The sequence below is a fragment of the Chlorocebus sabaeus genome, chromosome 1 (assembly GCF_047675955.1).
Source record: "Chlorocebus sabaeus isolate Y175 chromosome 1, mChlSab1.0.hap1, whole genome shotgun sequence".
NCBI lineage: Eukaryota > Metazoa > Chordata > Mammalia > Primates > Cercopithecidae > Chlorocebus > Chlorocebus sabaeus.
The window spans coordinates 215,558-231,854 of NC_132904.1; the positions used below are offsets into that span (position 1 = coordinate 215,558).

The following is a 16,297-nucleotide window of genomic DNA, read 5'->3' on the forward strand; positions in this document are numbered from 1 at the left end:
GGCGAGAAAGGGCACAAAGGGGCACAAGGTCCCAGTGAGAGGCACGGCACGGTCACCCGCCTCAGGCCGCGCTAGATGGGGCGAGGGCCACCAGCTGGGGCCGCTCCTGCCGCCCAGACAGGCGAGATCCCGCAGCGACTACCACCCCTGGGCTGAAGTCGGTGCTTGGCCACCCTCCTCCCGCCTCTCTCGCCCGCCCCCATCCCCACCCTCATTCCCCGCCTCCCAGCTCCCCGGGTCCCTCCCTTTCCTCCTCGTTGTCTGGCTCCAGTCCTTCGGGTCACTGTTCTCAGGAGGCTGCTCCGGCTCCTAGTCGGGCTGTGCCCATCCCCCGCCGCCCCCCACGGTCCCCGAGCCGCGCTCCGTGGCCCAGGTGGACGTGCGCCCCGCACCCCCAGCCCCGCATCCCTGCCCGTCCCTCACCCCCCGCCCCGCATCCCCGCCCGTCCCGCACCCCGCGCCCCCTGCCCCGCATCCCTGCCCACCTCGCATCCCTGCCCGCCCCACACCCGCGCCCCGCACCCCGCCCCGCACCCCGCGCCCCGCCTCCCCGCGCCCCTACCCCGCCCCGCTCGCCGCCATTGGCTCCCCGCGGCCTGGCTCAGCCCGATTGGTTCCGCGCGCGGCCGGGGCCTGATCCGCGGTGGCAGCTCCGCGGCGTGGATGCTGCTCGGTCCCGCCGCCGCCCCAGGAGCGCGGAGCCGGGAGCGGCCGGGCGGGGGGCACCGCGAGGAGCCGCCCCCGCCGCCCACCCCGGGCCCGCGGCCGAGGGCGGCCTGGGGGGGTCGCGGCCGCACCCGGTGGCCGCACGCGGCGGACAAAGGACCATGCGGGGCCGCGGGCGCTGAGCGCGGCGGGGCGGGCCGGGGATGCGGCGCGGGGCGGGCGGGGGCCGGGGGCTGCAGTGGCGCCGCTGAGCGCGGCCTGGGGCGGGCGCGGCGGCCGCGATGCCGCGGCTCCCGGTGAAGAAGATCCGCAAGCAGATGAAGCTGCTGCTGCTGCTGCTACTGCTGAGCTGCGCCGCGTGGCTCACCTACGTGCACCTGGGCCTGGTGCGCCAGGGCCGAGCGCTGCGCCAGCGCCTGGGCTACGGGCGAGGTACGGCGCGAGGGGCGCGGGCGGCGGGGGCCCCGGGGCGCGGGCCGAGCCTCCCACCGCACGGGGGTCTCGGCTGGGCCCGACCCGCCCGGAGACCCCGCCCGCTGTTCCCTGCCCTGCGATTTGTGAGGAGGGGGCGCGGTTCGGCTCGGCCCGGACGCTCGATGACGTCGGCAGTGACGCGCGCGACCCTCTCTGGGAGGGTCCCTGGTTCTGGGATCCGGCCTGGATCTGGTAGTGAGCGGCTGACGGGGGCTCCCGGGGAATTCTCTGCCCCAGACCCTGCTGAGCCTTCCGAGAGGCCTTCTCAGGCCTCGCCTCCATCCCCTGCCCGCTTAGCAGGGCCTCAGTTTCCCCGTGTGCTGGGGACCCGGGCCCGGGCTTGGCGAAGTGGCCGGTGCAGCTGGGACGCTTCCCGGCGGGGGCGCCGTCGGTGAACTGTGCCAGTGTCGTGGGGGTCCGTGCGTGGGGATGGGGCCCAGCTTGCGAAGCCTGGCGTAAACTCTCCCAACGCCAACCCACGAACAAAGCAGATCGGGTCACGGTGAGCCAGCCGGGGTAGGGCCCCCTGGAGATGGTGGTCTTTGACACACACCTTTTGTGCAAAGAGCATTCCAGACAGGAAGGCGCAGATGAAAGCCTGGGGGGTGGGGGGAGAAGGAGGGCAAAATGCCCCCTCCTGAGGAGGAGGGAGGTTAGTGCCATGCCCAGACCAGGAGAGACCCCAGCTGCCGCCTCTGAGCCTTCTCCAGGGAGCCGGGTGTCCTGAGGGGGCAGAGCAATGATACTGGCGGGGGACACCTGGGCCACTCTACCTGCCAAAGCGCCTCTGTCTTCTCTTCGTGCGCTGGGAGGCCGGGACCCACACAGGCCAACGGTCTGGGGCTTGTCCCAACCCACATACCTCGCAGCTGCCACACCCTCAAGAGACCCCTGATACTGCTGAATCCCTAAAAGAAGCTCCACCCCAGCTCTTAGCAGACAGGGCAGGATCCACAGCTGCCCCAATGACACAGAACAGAACCAGCCCCCTCCGCAGGGGCCTCTGTAGTTTTCGGAGCAGCGGAGGGATCTAAGCCCAACCTGGAGGGGGCGGAGGCATAGGAATCCGCCTTCCAAGGACCCCTTGAGGCTAAGCGAGCTCCGCCCCAGGGCACCGGTACCACTTCTACCTTTGAGGCCAAGGCCAGGACAAGAGGGGCTCAACAGCTGCCCAGGGAGATGGGGAGCGAGCAGACGGTTCTGTCGGGGGAGCTGGGGCCAAAGTCAGGGGAGCCCCCAGGGGACCCTTCCCAAGTCTGCCTGTGGACATCTCTACTGCCTCCCCACAAGCCTGGGCAGGCCAGCTCTGCCCCCCAGCCCTCTCCACTTCCTGGACCTCCCTAAGCTGAGGACCTAGACATCCTCACTGCAGCCCCAGGGGGTTCCACGCCCTGGGACCTGGGCATCTGAAGGGATGCTTCACTTCACCCCAGTTCTGCCCCTCCTGGTCCTCCTACCCAGGGACACTCAATCCAGGGCCACCCTCTGCTCCAGGGCCATGCCTGGGCTTCTGCATCCATGCCTGTCCCTCAGTCCAGACTTTGAGAGCTCAAATCCTTCAGGAGAGGCAGTGCCAGCTTTCCTGACTACAGTCCCTGGCACTAACCCTGAGTTCTCAGTTCTGGGAAGGGAGGCAGACATGGAACACACCAGCACACAGAGAAAGTGCTGAGGGCACAGGGCAGTCCTGGGGTCTTCCTGGAGGCAGAGCCACTTAACAAGAATGGCCAGATGGGGGTGCATGTGGGTGCCTACACACACCAGCTGGCGCACCCAGCTTTCCTCCCTCACACCTGCTGGAGGTTGGGAACAGCCTGCTGGAAGGCTCAGCCTGGGCTGCCCCACCAGAGGTGGGGTGTGGAAGAAGTCGCCTCGCTGTGGGGTGGGGCATCTGGTGGTAGAGGACGCAGATGAGGAGGAGAGGTTTGGCTTTAGTGAGAGACACCACAGCCTCCTTGCCCTGCTCTGGCCATGTGGGTCCCCAGCCTGGCTGACCCCAGCAGCAGGCAGAATGGCCTTGGAGAGAGCCTGGGCCCGAGACAGGCCTCACGTGCCACCTGCAGATGGTGAGAAGCTGACCAGTGTGACCGACGGCCGGGGGGTCCATGCTGCGCCATCCACACAGAGGGCTGAGGACTCCAGTGAGAGCCGTGAAGAGGAGCAGGCGGTGAGCAGGGCCTTGGGGAGAACGCGTGTGCATGAGACGAGACCCCAAAGCCCCGAAGCCACTTGAGCATTGGTGTCTTGAGAACCTGTCCCTTCTGGAGGACACAGCAGGGGGGCATGAGACACAGGACATGTGGGTGGGGAGCACGGCATGGCTTGTCAGTGTGAGCTGCAGCACCAGGCATCGTGTCTGGAGCTCTGTGTCTGGGGGCTGCAGCAGGTGCATGAATGCACCAGCCTGTCAGTATGTGGGGTGGCCGGGCATCTGCTTGGGCGAGAGTGACCGGGGGTCTGAGTGTACGTGCCGGGGCCATGGGTCAGGGTTTACGTGGCTATGGGCTCGCAGGCATTTAGGCCTGTGTGGCTCCATGTTGGAAGGGGTGTTTGTGAAGGTCTGTCTTGCTGTGTGTGACCTCCTCCCTGCCCTTCCAGCTCTGACCCCGCTGCCTTTTCTCTCCTGCAGCCCGAAGGTCAGGATCGAGATATGCTGTTTCCTGCAGGGGCTGGGAAGCTGCCACTGAACTTCACCCATCAGACACCCCCATGGCGGGAGGAGGTGAGCCGGCTCGGCCTGTAACGGGCTGGGAGGCAGGGCGGGGCTGGGGGGCGGCAGGCCGTGCAGAAGGTAAGGCCCCCCGATCCCCAGTACAAAGGGCAGGTGAACCTGCACGTGTTTGAGGACTGGTGTGGGGGCGCCGTGGGCCACCTGAGGAGGAACCTGCACTTCCCGCTGTTCCCTCATGTGAGTGCCGGGGTTGGGGGGTGCAGGGCGGGCAGGGCACACAGGGGGCTTCAACAGCAACAGTCACTGCCCCCTCAGACTCGCACCACCGTGAAGAAGTTGGCCGTGTCCCCCAAGTGGAAGAACTATGGACTCCGTATTTTTGGTTTCATCCACCCAGCGAGGGACGGTACGGGGGTGAGGGTGCCCTGGGGAAGGGATGTCGTGAGGCTCCACCCCCCTGAGCCTAGTCTTGTGGAATAGGAGACGTCCAGTTTTCTGTGGCCTCAGACGACAACTCGGAGTTCTGGCTGAGTCCAGACGAAAGCCCCGCTGCTGCTCAGCTTGTGGCCTTCGTGGGCAAGGTACCCCCACCCCACCCCTGGTGTCTTCCCAGGCCTCCTGCAGCTCAGTCACCTGTCCCCACCAGCCTCTTGGGAATGAGGACCCGATGGGTTTGGTGTCCCCAGGGAGAGAGTGAACACCCCCCCCACCGCCCCTCCTCTATCACCCCCCAGACTGGTTCCGAGTGGACAGCGCCTGGAGAATTCACCAAGTTCAGCTCCCAGGTGTCCAAGCCCAGACGGTGAGTGACTGTGGGGTGCATGTGCATGCACTTGTGTATTTGTGGGAGGGGGTTACGCACCGTTTCCTTACCCTGTGCACGCTTGCACACACTCTGCACAAGCACCTGCCCAGCCCAGCTGCCATCTTCCTGAGGGCCAGCTCTGAGGGGTGTGGGCACCACCTGCCCCCTTCCCTGGCTCCACTGTGCATGGCGGGGCCCAACCCTTGCTCCTCGTGTCCCCAGGCTCATGGCCTCCCGGAGGTACTACTTTGAGTTGCTGCACAAGCAGGACGACCGCGGCTCGGACCATGTGGAAGTGGGCGTGAGTGCCCCCCGCCCCTGGGAGTTTCTGGAGACTCCACTTCCGCTGCCTCCCTTCAGGACAACTGCAGTGGGGTCCCGTCCCAAAGCTGACAAAGCAGTTGGTCAGGGCCATGGGCCTGAGGTCAGGAGGGTCTGCTCTGCCCTCTTGGGGGGCTGGGTGAGGCTTCACTAGGAGTCACCTTTGAGATGAGTCTTGAGAGAATGAAGGCATTCAGTAGCGAGATGTGGGGGGCAGATAATTTGGGGTGGGACGTATGGTGGGTGAATTCTAGACCACGAGAGCAGTGAAGGAACAGACCCAGCAGAGGAAGCGGGTCTTTGAGACTAGAAAGGCTCTGGTGGCCAGATCAGGCGGAGCCTGAGCACCACTCTGCACAGATAGGGCTTTGTCCTGAGAATGAGGCCATGGGATTTGCATTCCAGGAAAAAACCCCTGGCCACAGAGTGGAGAGAGCCTGGGGGAAGGGTTTTTACTGTGGCCTTTAGTCCTTGAACCCAGGGAGGTGGCTGTGGGGATGGATGGGGGAAGCGGAAAGGGGTTACACAGCAAGGCAGAGGGCCTGGAGCCTGGCGGCTGTTGCGGGCTGCTCCATGGTGCCTGTGTCTGGTGTGTGGAGGGCGCGTTTCACCCCAGCTCAGCTGGGCAGAGGGCCCAGGCTGGACACAGGGGTTTGAGGTGGTCTGTGGAGGCCCCAGGATGAGGTGGGAACAGAAGGACCCTGGAGCCCCAGCTTGGTGGTGGGGGTAGAGTGGAGAAGGAATCCAGCCTGGCCCTTAGGGGGCCAGCAGTGACCTCACTGGGAATGGGCAGGGTTGGAAGTCATAACCTGAGGTGGGCAGGGGGGCGGGCCTCAGGGAGGGAGGGAGGAGGGGAGGGGGGCCTCAGGGAGGGAGGGAGGGATGAAAGGAGGGGGGCCTCAGGGAGGGAGGGAGGAAGGGAGTAGGAAAGGTGAGGAAGGGAGTATGGGGAGGTCTGGCCCTGCTCCCAGGGCCCCTCAGCTTTCTGGGCTTCCTTCCCCAGCTTCCCTGCTGCCCCTTGTTGGAACCCCCGGACCCCTCTACCATCTCCCCTCCTGCATCCTTTAAGGGATTGGTCCTACTAGTCCCGCGGCCCTGAGCCAGGGTAGACCCTTTCTTCCCTGGACACAGCCACGGCCCTGCCCCTGACGCCCCACCCTCTCTGCCCTGCAGTGGCGAGCTTTCCTGCCCGGCCTGAAGTTCGAGGTCATCAGCTCTGCTCACATCTCCCTGTACACAGGTGCGCGGGCGCCGCTGGGGATGTGGGGCTCCTTGGGATGGGCTCTGGGTGTGAGCGGGAAGAATGGAGGAGTCGGAGCACTCCCTGGAACCCCTCTTCCCCCAGATGAGTCAGCCCTGAAGATGGACCACGTGGCCCACGTCCCCCAGTCTCCAGCCAGCCACGTGGGGGGGCGTCTGCCGCAGGAGGACAGCAGCGCAGACATGCTGCGGCCAGATCCCAGGGATACCTTTTTCCTCAGTGAGAGGGGGCCCGCGCGGGGGCGAGGGCGGGGGTGCCTGCCCCAGCCTCCCCATGACCGCACCTCCTGCAGCTCCGCGCATGGAATCCTCGAGCCTGGAGAACGTGCTGGAGCCCTGTGCCTACGCCCCCACCTACGTGGTCAAGGACTTCCCCATCGCCAGATACCAGGGACTGCAGTTTGTGAGTGCGGCTGGAGACCCTGTCTCCGGTCCGGGACTCCGCGGAGCCTTCTCCAGCCCCTTGGGAGGCCGCCCCGGGAGGTCCCCGCCCTGAGCCCTGAGCCCTGAGCCCTGAGCCCGCCTACTCCCCGCCCCCCAGGTGTACCTGTCCTTCGTTTATCCCAACGACTACACCCGCCTCACCCACATGGAGACGGACAACAAGTGCTTCTACCGCGAGTCTCCGCTGTACCTGGAGAGGTGGGCTCGCAGCCCGGCTGGAAAATGCGGGGCGGGGCGGGCAGGGCGGGACTCGGCTCTGATGCTTCTGCTCCGCCCCAGGTTTGGGTTCTATAAGTACATGAAGATGGACAAGGAGGAGGGGGACGAGGATGAAGAAGAGGAGGTGCAGCGCCGAGCCTTCCTCTTCCTCAACCCGGACGGTGAGTGTCCGCAGCGCCCCCAGCCCTTACCCACCTGCGCGGGCAGCTTCTGACCCGCGTTTCCCGCAGACTTCCTGGACGACGAGGACGAGGGGGAGCTGCTCGACAGCCTGGAGCCCACGGAGGCAGCCCCGTCCAGGAGCGGCCCCCCGTCCCCCGCCCCAGCGGCCCACGCGGAGCCCGGAGCCACCCCTGCTCCGCCGACCCCTCCCCGCCCCCGGGACGAGGGGACCCCCAGGCACTCCCGGGCCCTGAGCTGGGCCTCCCGGGCCGCCCGCCCCTTGCCGCTTTTCTTGGGCCGAGCTCCGCCCCCGCGCCCTGCAGCGGAGCAGCAGCCCCCGAAGGTGTACGTGACCAGGGTGCGGCCGGGACAGCGGGCATCCCCCCGGGCCCCAGCGCCGCGCGCGCCCTGGCCGCCCTTTCCCGGCGTCTTCCTGCACCCCAGGCCTCTGCCCAGAGTGCAGCTGCGGGCGCCCCCACGCCCACCCCGGCCCCACGGCCGCAGGACCGGCGACCCCCAGGCCACACGGCCAAGGCCCCCAGCCAGTGCGCAAGCCACCCAAGGGGGCCAGGAGGGCCAGGCGGGCACGCTGGGACCTGCGGTGCCCACAGTGGACTCAAACTTGTCCTCCGAAGCGCGGCCCGTGACCTCCTTCCTGAGCTTGTCCCAGGTGTCCGGGCCACAGCTGCCCGGGGAGGGCGAAGAAGAGGAGGAAGGGGAGGACGATGGGGCCCCGGGCGACGAGGCTGCGTCTGAGGACAGCGAGGAGGCCGCGGGCCCGGCGCTCGGACGCTGGCGTGAGGACGCCATCGACTGGCAGCGCACGTTCAGCGTGGGCGCCGTGGACTTCGAGCTGCTGCGCTCGGACTGGAACGACCTGCGGTGCAACGTTTCGGGGAACCTTCAGCTGCCGGAGGCGGAGGCCGTGGACGTGGCGGCTCAGTACATGGAGCGGCTCAACGCGCGCCACGGCGGGTATGGGGCCGGTTCAACGCGTGCCAGGGCGGTTGGGGGGCCGGGGACAGCCGGGGAGAGGAGGTCCTGGCCTTGGTGGGCCCCTCAGACCTTCCCCAGGGCTCATTGGTGTACCGGCCTGGGCTGAGGCACAGCCCCCCACCCCAGGGAAGCCCCAGCTTCTCCCCTTCCTTCCCCGTGTCCTGACTGCCCAGGGCACTTGTCCAGCCTCAGGGACCTCCCTGGAGCCCCACCCAGGGCTGGCGCCCCATCCTTGCACCTGCGAACCCCACTTCTGTCATCCTGGACCTGGGCCCAGGGATGAGTCCAGGCTTCATAGGTCAGTGTCAGTCCCAACCAGTTGCTGGGCAGACAGCCCCATTCAAGGGCCAGGCTGAGACACTCAGGGCAAAGCTCAGGACCCCTGGACCCCTCCTCCTCTCCCCTCGCAGTGCCCCTGGGTGTTCCAGGCGCTCAGGGCCTGACTGCAGAGGAGGGTGCAGGGCTTCTGCCCCATTGGCCCCTCTGGTCTCCCCGAGGCGCCAGGAATCTAGTGCTGTCTGCCCTCCCTGCAGGCTGGCGGGCGCGAGTGGGGAGTCTAATTTGGCCTCCAAGAGGCCTGTGGAGTCCTAAGAAGAGGCAGCATCTGTTGTGCCCAGCCTTGAAGGCGAGTTAGGAGCTGTGCAGTGATGACAGGCAGAGGCAGGGTCAGAGGATGGAGGCAGAGCTGGGACTGTTTCTCCCGTGTGTGATGGAAGGTTGTGAGCAGGGCAGGAATTCCACCGGTTTGGGTACAGACAGGTGCCGCTGCCTGGAGGGGAAGGGATGGTGGTGGTGGTGACTGACAGCCTGGAGCCCTGGGGGGTGGGTGCTGGATTCAAGGTGGCTCAGAGGGCATGCCTGCCCCTGGCTCTAAGCTTCCTGAGAGCAGCTCGTCATGCCACGGGGGCCTCATGGGATGGTCATTGTTGTGGTCCCACTTTTGCCCACTTGGGTGTGGCTCAAGGAGCAACAGTGTAGAGAGACCAAGAGCATTTGGGGCAGGAGGTCCCTGACACTCAGGGCTTTGGGGTGGGGAAGGACAGGAGTTGGAGGGAGGCCTCAGACCCCTCGGCACCCAGGTGGGCGTCCCTCGGTGAAGGGCACAGACTGCCAAGGGAGGATGTGAGGCCGACTGAAGAGAAAGCGTTGTCTAGGGCAGGGTCCTATTTTCTCCAGATGAGCAGAGCAAAGTGGAGGGAAACAGGTTCTCGGCTGGGCAGAATGAGGAGGAAGGGGCCAGGAACAGCCTCCCAGCATTGAAGCCTCCTCCACTCAGGGATCAGGACAGGCCCAGAGCTGCTGCCTGGGGGAAAGGGGTTCTGTGAAGGCACAGGGGGCGGGGTGGGGGCTTCTCAGAAGAGGTGACCCAGGGCCTGGAAGAGGAGTGGCTGGGAGGGCTGGGGCAAATATCCCAGGCAGGGGACTCCTCAGGACAAAGGAAAGGAGACAGTGGCTGTGCCTGAGGAGGAGTCTGCTACCCCAGTAGGAGGGGAAGATTGAAGGCCACAACTTTGAAACTGCTAAGGTCCTAGAATGCCACAGAAGCCGTTTGAACCTTGTCCCATGGGCAGTGGCCAACTCCTGAAGGTTTCTGAGCAAGGGGGTAACAGGACAGCCGGACATGTCATAAATGTCACCTGGGACGTGCGTGGTGGCCAGGAGGCCCGCGAGGGGGTGAGGATGGGCCTGGGCTCGCTGGTGTGCCCCCAGTCCTGCCCCGACCCTGGAGGGGGTGCCTGGAGGGGCAGGAGCTGTGCTGCGGAGCCCGCAGCCTCCCGCAACTCCAAGTCAGCTGAGTTTCTGCGGCCAGGGCGGCCCAGGGTTGCGGGTGGGGTGCAGGCTGGAAGCCTTCCTACCGGCTGACCACCCAGCCTTGCAGGCGCTTCGCGCTTCTGCGCATCGTGAACGTGGAGAAGCGCCGGGACTCGGCGCGAGGGAGTCGCTTCCTGCTGGAGCTGGAGCTGCAGGAGCGCGGGGGAGGCCGCCTGCGACTCTCCGAGTACGTCTTCCTGCGGCTGCCAGGAGCCCACGTGGGGGATGCAGACAGAGGAAGTCCTGAGCCCGCTCCCGCGGCCTCTGTGCGCCCCGATGGCCGCCCCGAGCTCTGCCGGCCGCTGCGCCTGGCCTGGCGCCAGGACGTGATGGTTCACTTCATCGTGCCAGGTGCGCAGGGCGGGCTTGGGGTCTCCGGGAGACCTCGTGGGAGGAACGTGGACCCTAATGCCTAGGAAAGGGTGTGGGTGTCCAGGATGAGGTTCTTCGGAGCTGGGAGGCCCCAGCATACAGTCAGGGTCGGCTCAGCGCTCCGCCCCCCATTTCTCCTCCAGTGAAAAACCAGGCGCGGTGGGTGGCGCAGTTCCTGGCGGACATGGCCGCGCTGCACGTGCGCACCGGGGACTCGCGTTTCAGCGTCGTCCTGGTGGATTTCGAGAGCGAGGATATGGACGTGGAGCGGGCCCTGCGCACCGCGCGCCTGCCCCGGTAACGGCCCCTACTTCCACCTGTGCGGACCCAGCGCACCTTTCCTCCCCGGGAGGTGGGTTTTCCTGACCCCACCCACAGAGATCGTGCCTGTGACTCCTCCTCCCCAGGTACCAGTACCTGAGACGAACCGGGAACTTCGAGCGCTCCGCCGGGCTGCAGGCGGGAGTGGACGCGGTGGAGGTCCGAGGGCCAGATGGGGGTCGGGGAGCAAAACGGGGCCTATCCCGGGAGGAGCGGAGGGCGGGGCTCAGACCTCCCGCACCCCCCAGGACGCCAGCAGCATCGTGTTCCTCTGCGACCTGCACATCCACTTCCCACCCAACATCCTGGACGGCATCCGCAAGCACTGCGTGGAGGGCAGGCTGGCCTTCGCGCCGGTGGTCATGCGTCTGAGCTGCGGGAGCTCGCCCCGGGACCCCCACGGTGAGGCCCCAAGCGTCCCACCCTGTGATGGCAAGGTTCCCACCAACCGCCACGGTAACGTCCAGGAACCCGGGGCCTCTCAGTCCCCAGTGGAGGCCTGGGAGTCCATCAATGCTCCCCGTAGAGCCCAGAGCCCCAGTCCGCCGGCACCAGCACACCCAGGGCCTTGCGGGGGTCCCCGGGGACCTCCTGCAGTATCCTGCCTTTATGCATCACGCTCCAGGGTCATTACCGGGCACCGCCGGAAGCCCCCATGGTGACGGGACCCTGCCCCTGAGGCCCTCCCGAGGTCTCCCGGCAGTCCTTTGCGGGGAGGCCTTGCAGGACCTGGTCTGAAGGGCAGCACTGCTCACCCTCCCGCCCCAGGTTACTGGGAGGTGAATGGCTTTGGCCTTTTTGGGATCTACAAGTCGGACTTTGACCGGGTCGGAGGCATGAATACCGAAGAGTTCCGAGACCAGTGGGGGGGTGAAGACTGGGAGCTCCTGGACAGGTGATGGCCTCCCACTCCCCTGGCCCCTGCGTCCTCCTCGGAATGAGGAAAATGGCGCCCACATGCTGAGAGAACTCTACCCTTCCCCATCTTCCCAGGATCCTGTAGGCTCAGAGAGACTCCCTCCACCCGAATCACTCCTGAGACCCTGTCCCACCCCCAGGGTCCTGCAAGCTCAGGGACATCCCTGAACCAGCTCTGCCCCCGATCCTGCAGGCCTTGGGTGGCCCTGAGTCCCCAACCTCCCACTAGGGCCCTGGAGGCTGGAGGCAGCCCTGACACCCCCAGTCCCTGGACTAGGGTCCTGATCACCTCTCTGCCCCCGGCCCCGGGGTCCCGACCGCCTCTCTCTCTGCCCCCTGCCCCGGGTCCTGATCACCTCTCTGCCCCCGGCCTCAGGGTCCCGACCGCCTCTCTCTTTGCCCCCTGCCCCGGGTCCTGATCACCTCTCCTCTCTCTGCGCCCAGGGTCCTGCAGGCAGGGCTGGAGGTGGAGCGACTCCGGCTGCGGAACTTCTACCACCACTACCACTCTAAGAGGGGCATGTGGAGCGTCCGCAGCAGGAAGGGCTCTCACACGGGGGCGTCCTGAGGATGGGCAGCCCCTCCCAGCCCCGGTGGGAGTCCGGAGGCAGCTGCTGGGGGCTGGGCTTTGAACTTGGTCCCGAGGGACCCGGCAGGGCTGGTCAGAGGGGCACAGCCACCACCTGTGCCTGTCCCTCTCTGGCCCACTGGGCCCCGGCGTCGTGCCCCTCCCTGGAGAGGCAGCCTTCACAGCGGGTCAGGGCCTGGCCTTGGTCCCCACTCTGCGATGATTTCTGTGAAATTTTGCTGTAGCGACGACATTGTTTTCAGGATTTCCAAGAGTTCTGTCTGTTCTGTTTTTTATTCAGAATGAAATGAAATATTTTTTTTAGTTCTGACTTGTCCTCTGTGCCTGTTCTCTTGAGAGGTGGAGTCCTCACCGCTGGGGGACCCTGAGCACGACCTCCTGACTTCCAGCGGCAGCCCTTCCAGACCCCAGCTTCTCCCACCCCCAAGACCACTTTCCTCTTCCTGCCTGTGAGGTTCGGTGCCCGGCCCTGTGGGGAGGGGGCTTCCGACTTCTTCCTCCCGCCCTGTGTCTGTGGGGTCTGTGCCCGCTGATAACAGACAGAGACAGCACAGGGCCCCCCCACACTGGGGCGAGGAATGAGCAGTCACCGCCACAGTGCCCCCGTTCTGCAAACAGAATCGGGTGTCAGTCCCACCCCAGCCTCCTCTAGGGTGATGGAGCTGTCTGCACCCAGGTGGGGCATGTCTTGTGCTGGGGCTGGGGGTGATCAGGCAAAACTTGGGGTTGCCAGAAACAGAAACCCAACTCGAGCCAGTGAAGCCATAATCAGGGGGCCTGTATGACTTTGGTACCTCCAAGATCAGGGTCAGCAGGGCACCAGAGAAGGACTGACTCAGAGGCTGGTCGAAGCCCACTCCTGCCTTGTCTCCTCTCTGCCCATGGGTCCAGCTCGGTCCTGGCCTGGGCTGGGTCACAGGAGGGAGGCTGTACTCTGCCAGGCACCGAGTGGCCGTGTAAGTTCCTTATGGCTGCTGTAGCGAATTGGCACAAGTGTAGTGGCTTAAAAAAATTTATTATCTTACAGTTCTGGAGATAAAAAGTCCTAAAATTAAGGCTGGCACAGTGACTTACGCCCGTAATCCCAGCACTTTGGGAGGCTGAAGCGGCCGGATCCCCAGGCACAGTGGCATGTACTTGTAGTCCCGGGTACTTGGAAGGTTGAGGCAGGAGGATCACCTGAGCCCGGGAGGTCTGGGCTGCAATGAGCTGTGATTGCACCACTGCACTCCAGCCTGGCTAACAGGGCAAGGCCCTGTCTCGGAAAAAAAAAAAAAAAAAAAGGCCAAAATTAAGGTGTCAGCAGGGCTGGTTCCCTCTGGAGACTTAGGTGTGAGTCTGTGTCCATGCCTTCTCCAGCTTCTCCAGGCCACCTGGATTTCAGCAGCTTGGCCTCTTCCTCTCTCGCACTTCCTCTCTCTCCCTCTCTCTCATCTCCTCCTGTGACTCTGACCCTCCTGCCTTCTCTTATAAGGCTCCCTGTGATTACACTGGGCCCTCCCAGCAAACCCACAGTAACCATCACATCCCTCACTGGGTCACATCTGCAAAGCCCTTTGCCGTGAAGGTAACAGTCACAGGTTCTGGGACTAGGACAGGCACATCTTGAGTGGGCACTCTTCTTTCTACCTCCTCGTTCACACTGGGTGGAATGGCTCATACGCCCAGCAGCCAGAATTGTCCTCTGAAGATGTGTCCTGAGGTCACCGCTCACCATGCACACAGGGCAGCTGGGAGGTGGAGCCGAAGGAGGAACCAGGTGGACCAGCCATTGACCAGAGCGGCACCCAGTCACCTGATGTGGGTTTCACAGGTCCTGCTGGTCCACAGGGGAGAAGTGCCCGCAGGGCAGGGGACATGGCTGGTCACACACGCCCGGAAGCCATGTGATCACCAGCTGTCCTGCCCGCTGATCCCTGTGTATCTAGTTCAAATGGAATTGTCCCCACTCACAGATGTTTCGCAGCAAGAGAAGAACTAGCCTTGGATTTAATGATCCATGCTACCCCAAGAAAATGAGAAAAGGAGAGAAGAAGCGTAAACCACAGGTGGGAGAAGCCCGCACATCAGAAAGAGAATTAACCTTGGAAAACAAGTCAAAATTCCATGTAATCTGGACGATTCGCACCATCGTTTAATCCATTTGGCAATGATTCATTGCACACTCACTACACGTCACGCGCTGAGGAAAAGGCAGGGAACGGAACAGACAAAAACCGCTGCCCCCAAGGATCTTACATTCTAACACGGGGGGGCGGGGCACGATGACGCCATCAATAAAACACCTGGTATACCAGCTGGCAGCAAGGGCAGCGAAGGGAAAGGAAGCCCAGGAAGGCAAAGCCCATGTGAGTGTGACTGCGTTTCTGAGCAGGGTGCTCAGAAAGACCAGGTCTGAGAAGGTGAAGGTGGCCGAGGACACAGGCGGGGGAGGGCAGGGTTCAGCGGCGGCCTTTGAAGAAATTTCTTAAAAATCAATGATAAGGCCGGGCATAGTGGCTCAAAACTGTAATCTCAGCACTTTGAAAGGCTGAGGCAGGAATGATGGCAGCAGTGGCCCATCTAGAATGGCTGCTGCCAAGATGCTGGCCGCAGCGGGGAGGCATGGCTGGGCCTCCCACTCCACGAGCAGGAGCCCGGCCCTCCCGGGCACTGGGTTCATTTGCGTGCACCTCAACATTCCTGTGCTCTTTGGGGCCCAAGAAGCCCCCCCCCACTCCCTGTGGGCTCGGAAGTACCTGCTCCTGCCCCCACTGTGGAGTCTGGCGCTCCCAGTAGCTGGAGCCAGGGCCCACAGTCCACTCCCAGAGGCTTCCCCCAGCATGGTTGCGAGTCGGGTGAGGGGAGTGCCCCAGGCTGCCCCTGAGTGTTGGAACTGCAGGGGGAACTCGCAGTGACGTCGCCTCCTTGTGCCCCAGATGCCAGCCTGGGTACTGTGAGGGCCTAAAGCCTTCACCCCAGGCTGCAAGGAAATGGACAGGGCAGCAGGATGGCTGCAGGAGCAGCAGTGGCAGCAGTAGGTCCTGTGTGCCCCATGTCCCCAAGGCTGCCTACTGTGCCACCTCCACCCTCGCACGGCTGGGCAAGACCCACTCCCAGGCCTGGAGCCCCCACAGCCGCCTCAACCTCACTTCCTGCTGTGTCCCAGGAGCTCATGAGCACCCGGCTGAAGGCACAGCCGGGATTCATGGAACCAGCCCTGGAAGCATTGGGTTTATTTGTGCAGGGTGGGAGCACCGCAGGTGCAGCCACAGCCATCCAGGTTGCAGCTGTGGGCCCAGGCCTCCTGCTGGTCTTGGGGACCAGGGAGGACCCCCTAACACCACAGACTTGGGGGTGTCCCTGCTCCTGGCACCCACTTTGATCTTGGAGTGGGGTTGGGACCAAGCCCGGGTGCTGTTGCAGCCCAGCCAGGTGTGCACCCTCAGAGCAGTGCTGACACACCAGTCCCCTGCCATCTCAGCCCCTCCAGACTTTGGGCAACAATGAGTGTGGGAGGGAGGCCAAGATGGGGCTGGGGGCAGCTCAGTGCTGGCCTGTGGGCACCCCTTGGCACAAGCGGCCTGGGCACCATGGGTGGCAGTGGGAGGCAGACAGGCTCCTGGGAGGCAAGAGGCAAGTCCCTGGTGAGGCTCCACCTTCAAGCCAGGGTGGGCCTGAAGGCTGGGGGCCAGGCTGACACTCCCGAGGACCAGAGTGGGGACTTGTGGTGCCTTTTCCGAGCCCACCCATGGCTGCCCATGAACCAGTAGGCATGAATTTCCTCCCCTCTGAGGCCCATGAAAGCCCCGGGTTCAGCCAGAGTGGAGAAGAGGACAGAGGGGACAGGATGACCAGCTGCAGAATGGAGCTACCGTTTCTAGGGCCTCCTCTCTGCTGAGAGCTGCAGGCATTGGGTTGACCAACTGCAGAGAGGAGCTGCCCTCTCTGCTGAGGGCTGAACACTCATTGGGATGACCTGCCTGCAGAGAGGAGCCACTTACTCCCAGCCTCCTCTCTGCTGAGAGCCTCTGAGCTGTTCTAACACTCAATAAAGCTCCTTTTTGTCTTGCTCACCCTCCACTTGTCTATGTACCTCATTCTTTGTGGACACAGGACAAGAACTTGGGCAAAGGTACTCCCAGCCACAGAGGTTTCTGGTCAGAATAGCAACACCCCAAATATCCCATAACGTTTTTGGGGGCTCGTCTGGGATCTGTGGAAGGATGAGCAAAAGTGGATCTTCTCTTTCTGTCCTTTCTTTGTGGTTCCTAAATGCCACAACAGC

The 16,297-nt window shown here is 64.3% G+C and overlaps 1 protein-coding gene across 2 annotated transcripts; it reads left to right on the top strand.

Moving 5' to 3' along the window:
- Nucleotides 1–630: 630 nt before the first annotated feature.
- Nucleotides 631–12,333, top strand: B4GALNT4 (beta-1,4-N-acetyl-galactosaminyltransferase 4). 2 transcript variants are annotated; one of them, XM_008006915.3, is made up of 20 exons: nucleotides 631–1,098; nucleotides 3,204–3,307; nucleotides 3,770–3,862; nucleotides 3,953–4,048; nucleotides 4,127–4,217; nucleotides 4,292–4,392; nucleotides 4,546–4,613; nucleotides 4,839–4,917; nucleotides 6,111–6,177; nucleotides 6,283–6,417; nucleotides 6,491–6,600; nucleotides 6,739–6,839; nucleotides 6,921–7,021; nucleotides 7,091–7,997; nucleotides 9,898–10,181; nucleotides 10,346–10,499; nucleotides 10,610–10,682; nucleotides 10,772–10,925; nucleotides 11,292–11,418; nucleotides 11,886–12,333. In XM_008006915.3, the coding sequence occupies exons 1-20, from the start codon at nucleotides 948–950 to the stop codon at nucleotides 12,007–12,009; spliced, it is 3,120 nt and encodes a 1,039-aa protein (XP_008005106.3). In that variant the 5' UTR covers nucleotides 631–947; the 3' UTR covers nucleotides 12,010–12,333. The 2 variants fall into 2 exon arrangements, with proteins under 2 accessions (XP_008005106.3, XP_008003330.3); XM_008005139.3 differs by lacking the exon at nucleotides 631–1,098 and having other exon boundaries at nucleotides 1,109–3,307.
- Nucleotides 12,334–16,297: the final 3,964 nt, after the last annotated feature.

What these genes read in the sequence shown, in the direction of transcription:
- B4GALNT4 (XM_008005139.3), top strand. Translation starts at nt 2,864, where the DNA reads ATGGCCAGATGGGGGTGCATGTGGGTGCCTACACACACCAGCTGGCGC. An exon ending in CAGGTGTCCAAGCCCAGACG is followed by an intron (nt 4,614 to 4,838) that starts GTGAGTGACTGT and finishes TCGTGTCCCCAG; the next exon opens with GCTCATGGCCTCCCGGAGGT. An exon ending in CTCAACGCGCGCCACGGCGG is followed by an intron (nt 7,998 to 9,897) that starts GTATGGGGCCGG and finishes CCAGCCTTGCAG; the next exon opens with GCGCTTCGCGCTTCTGCGCA.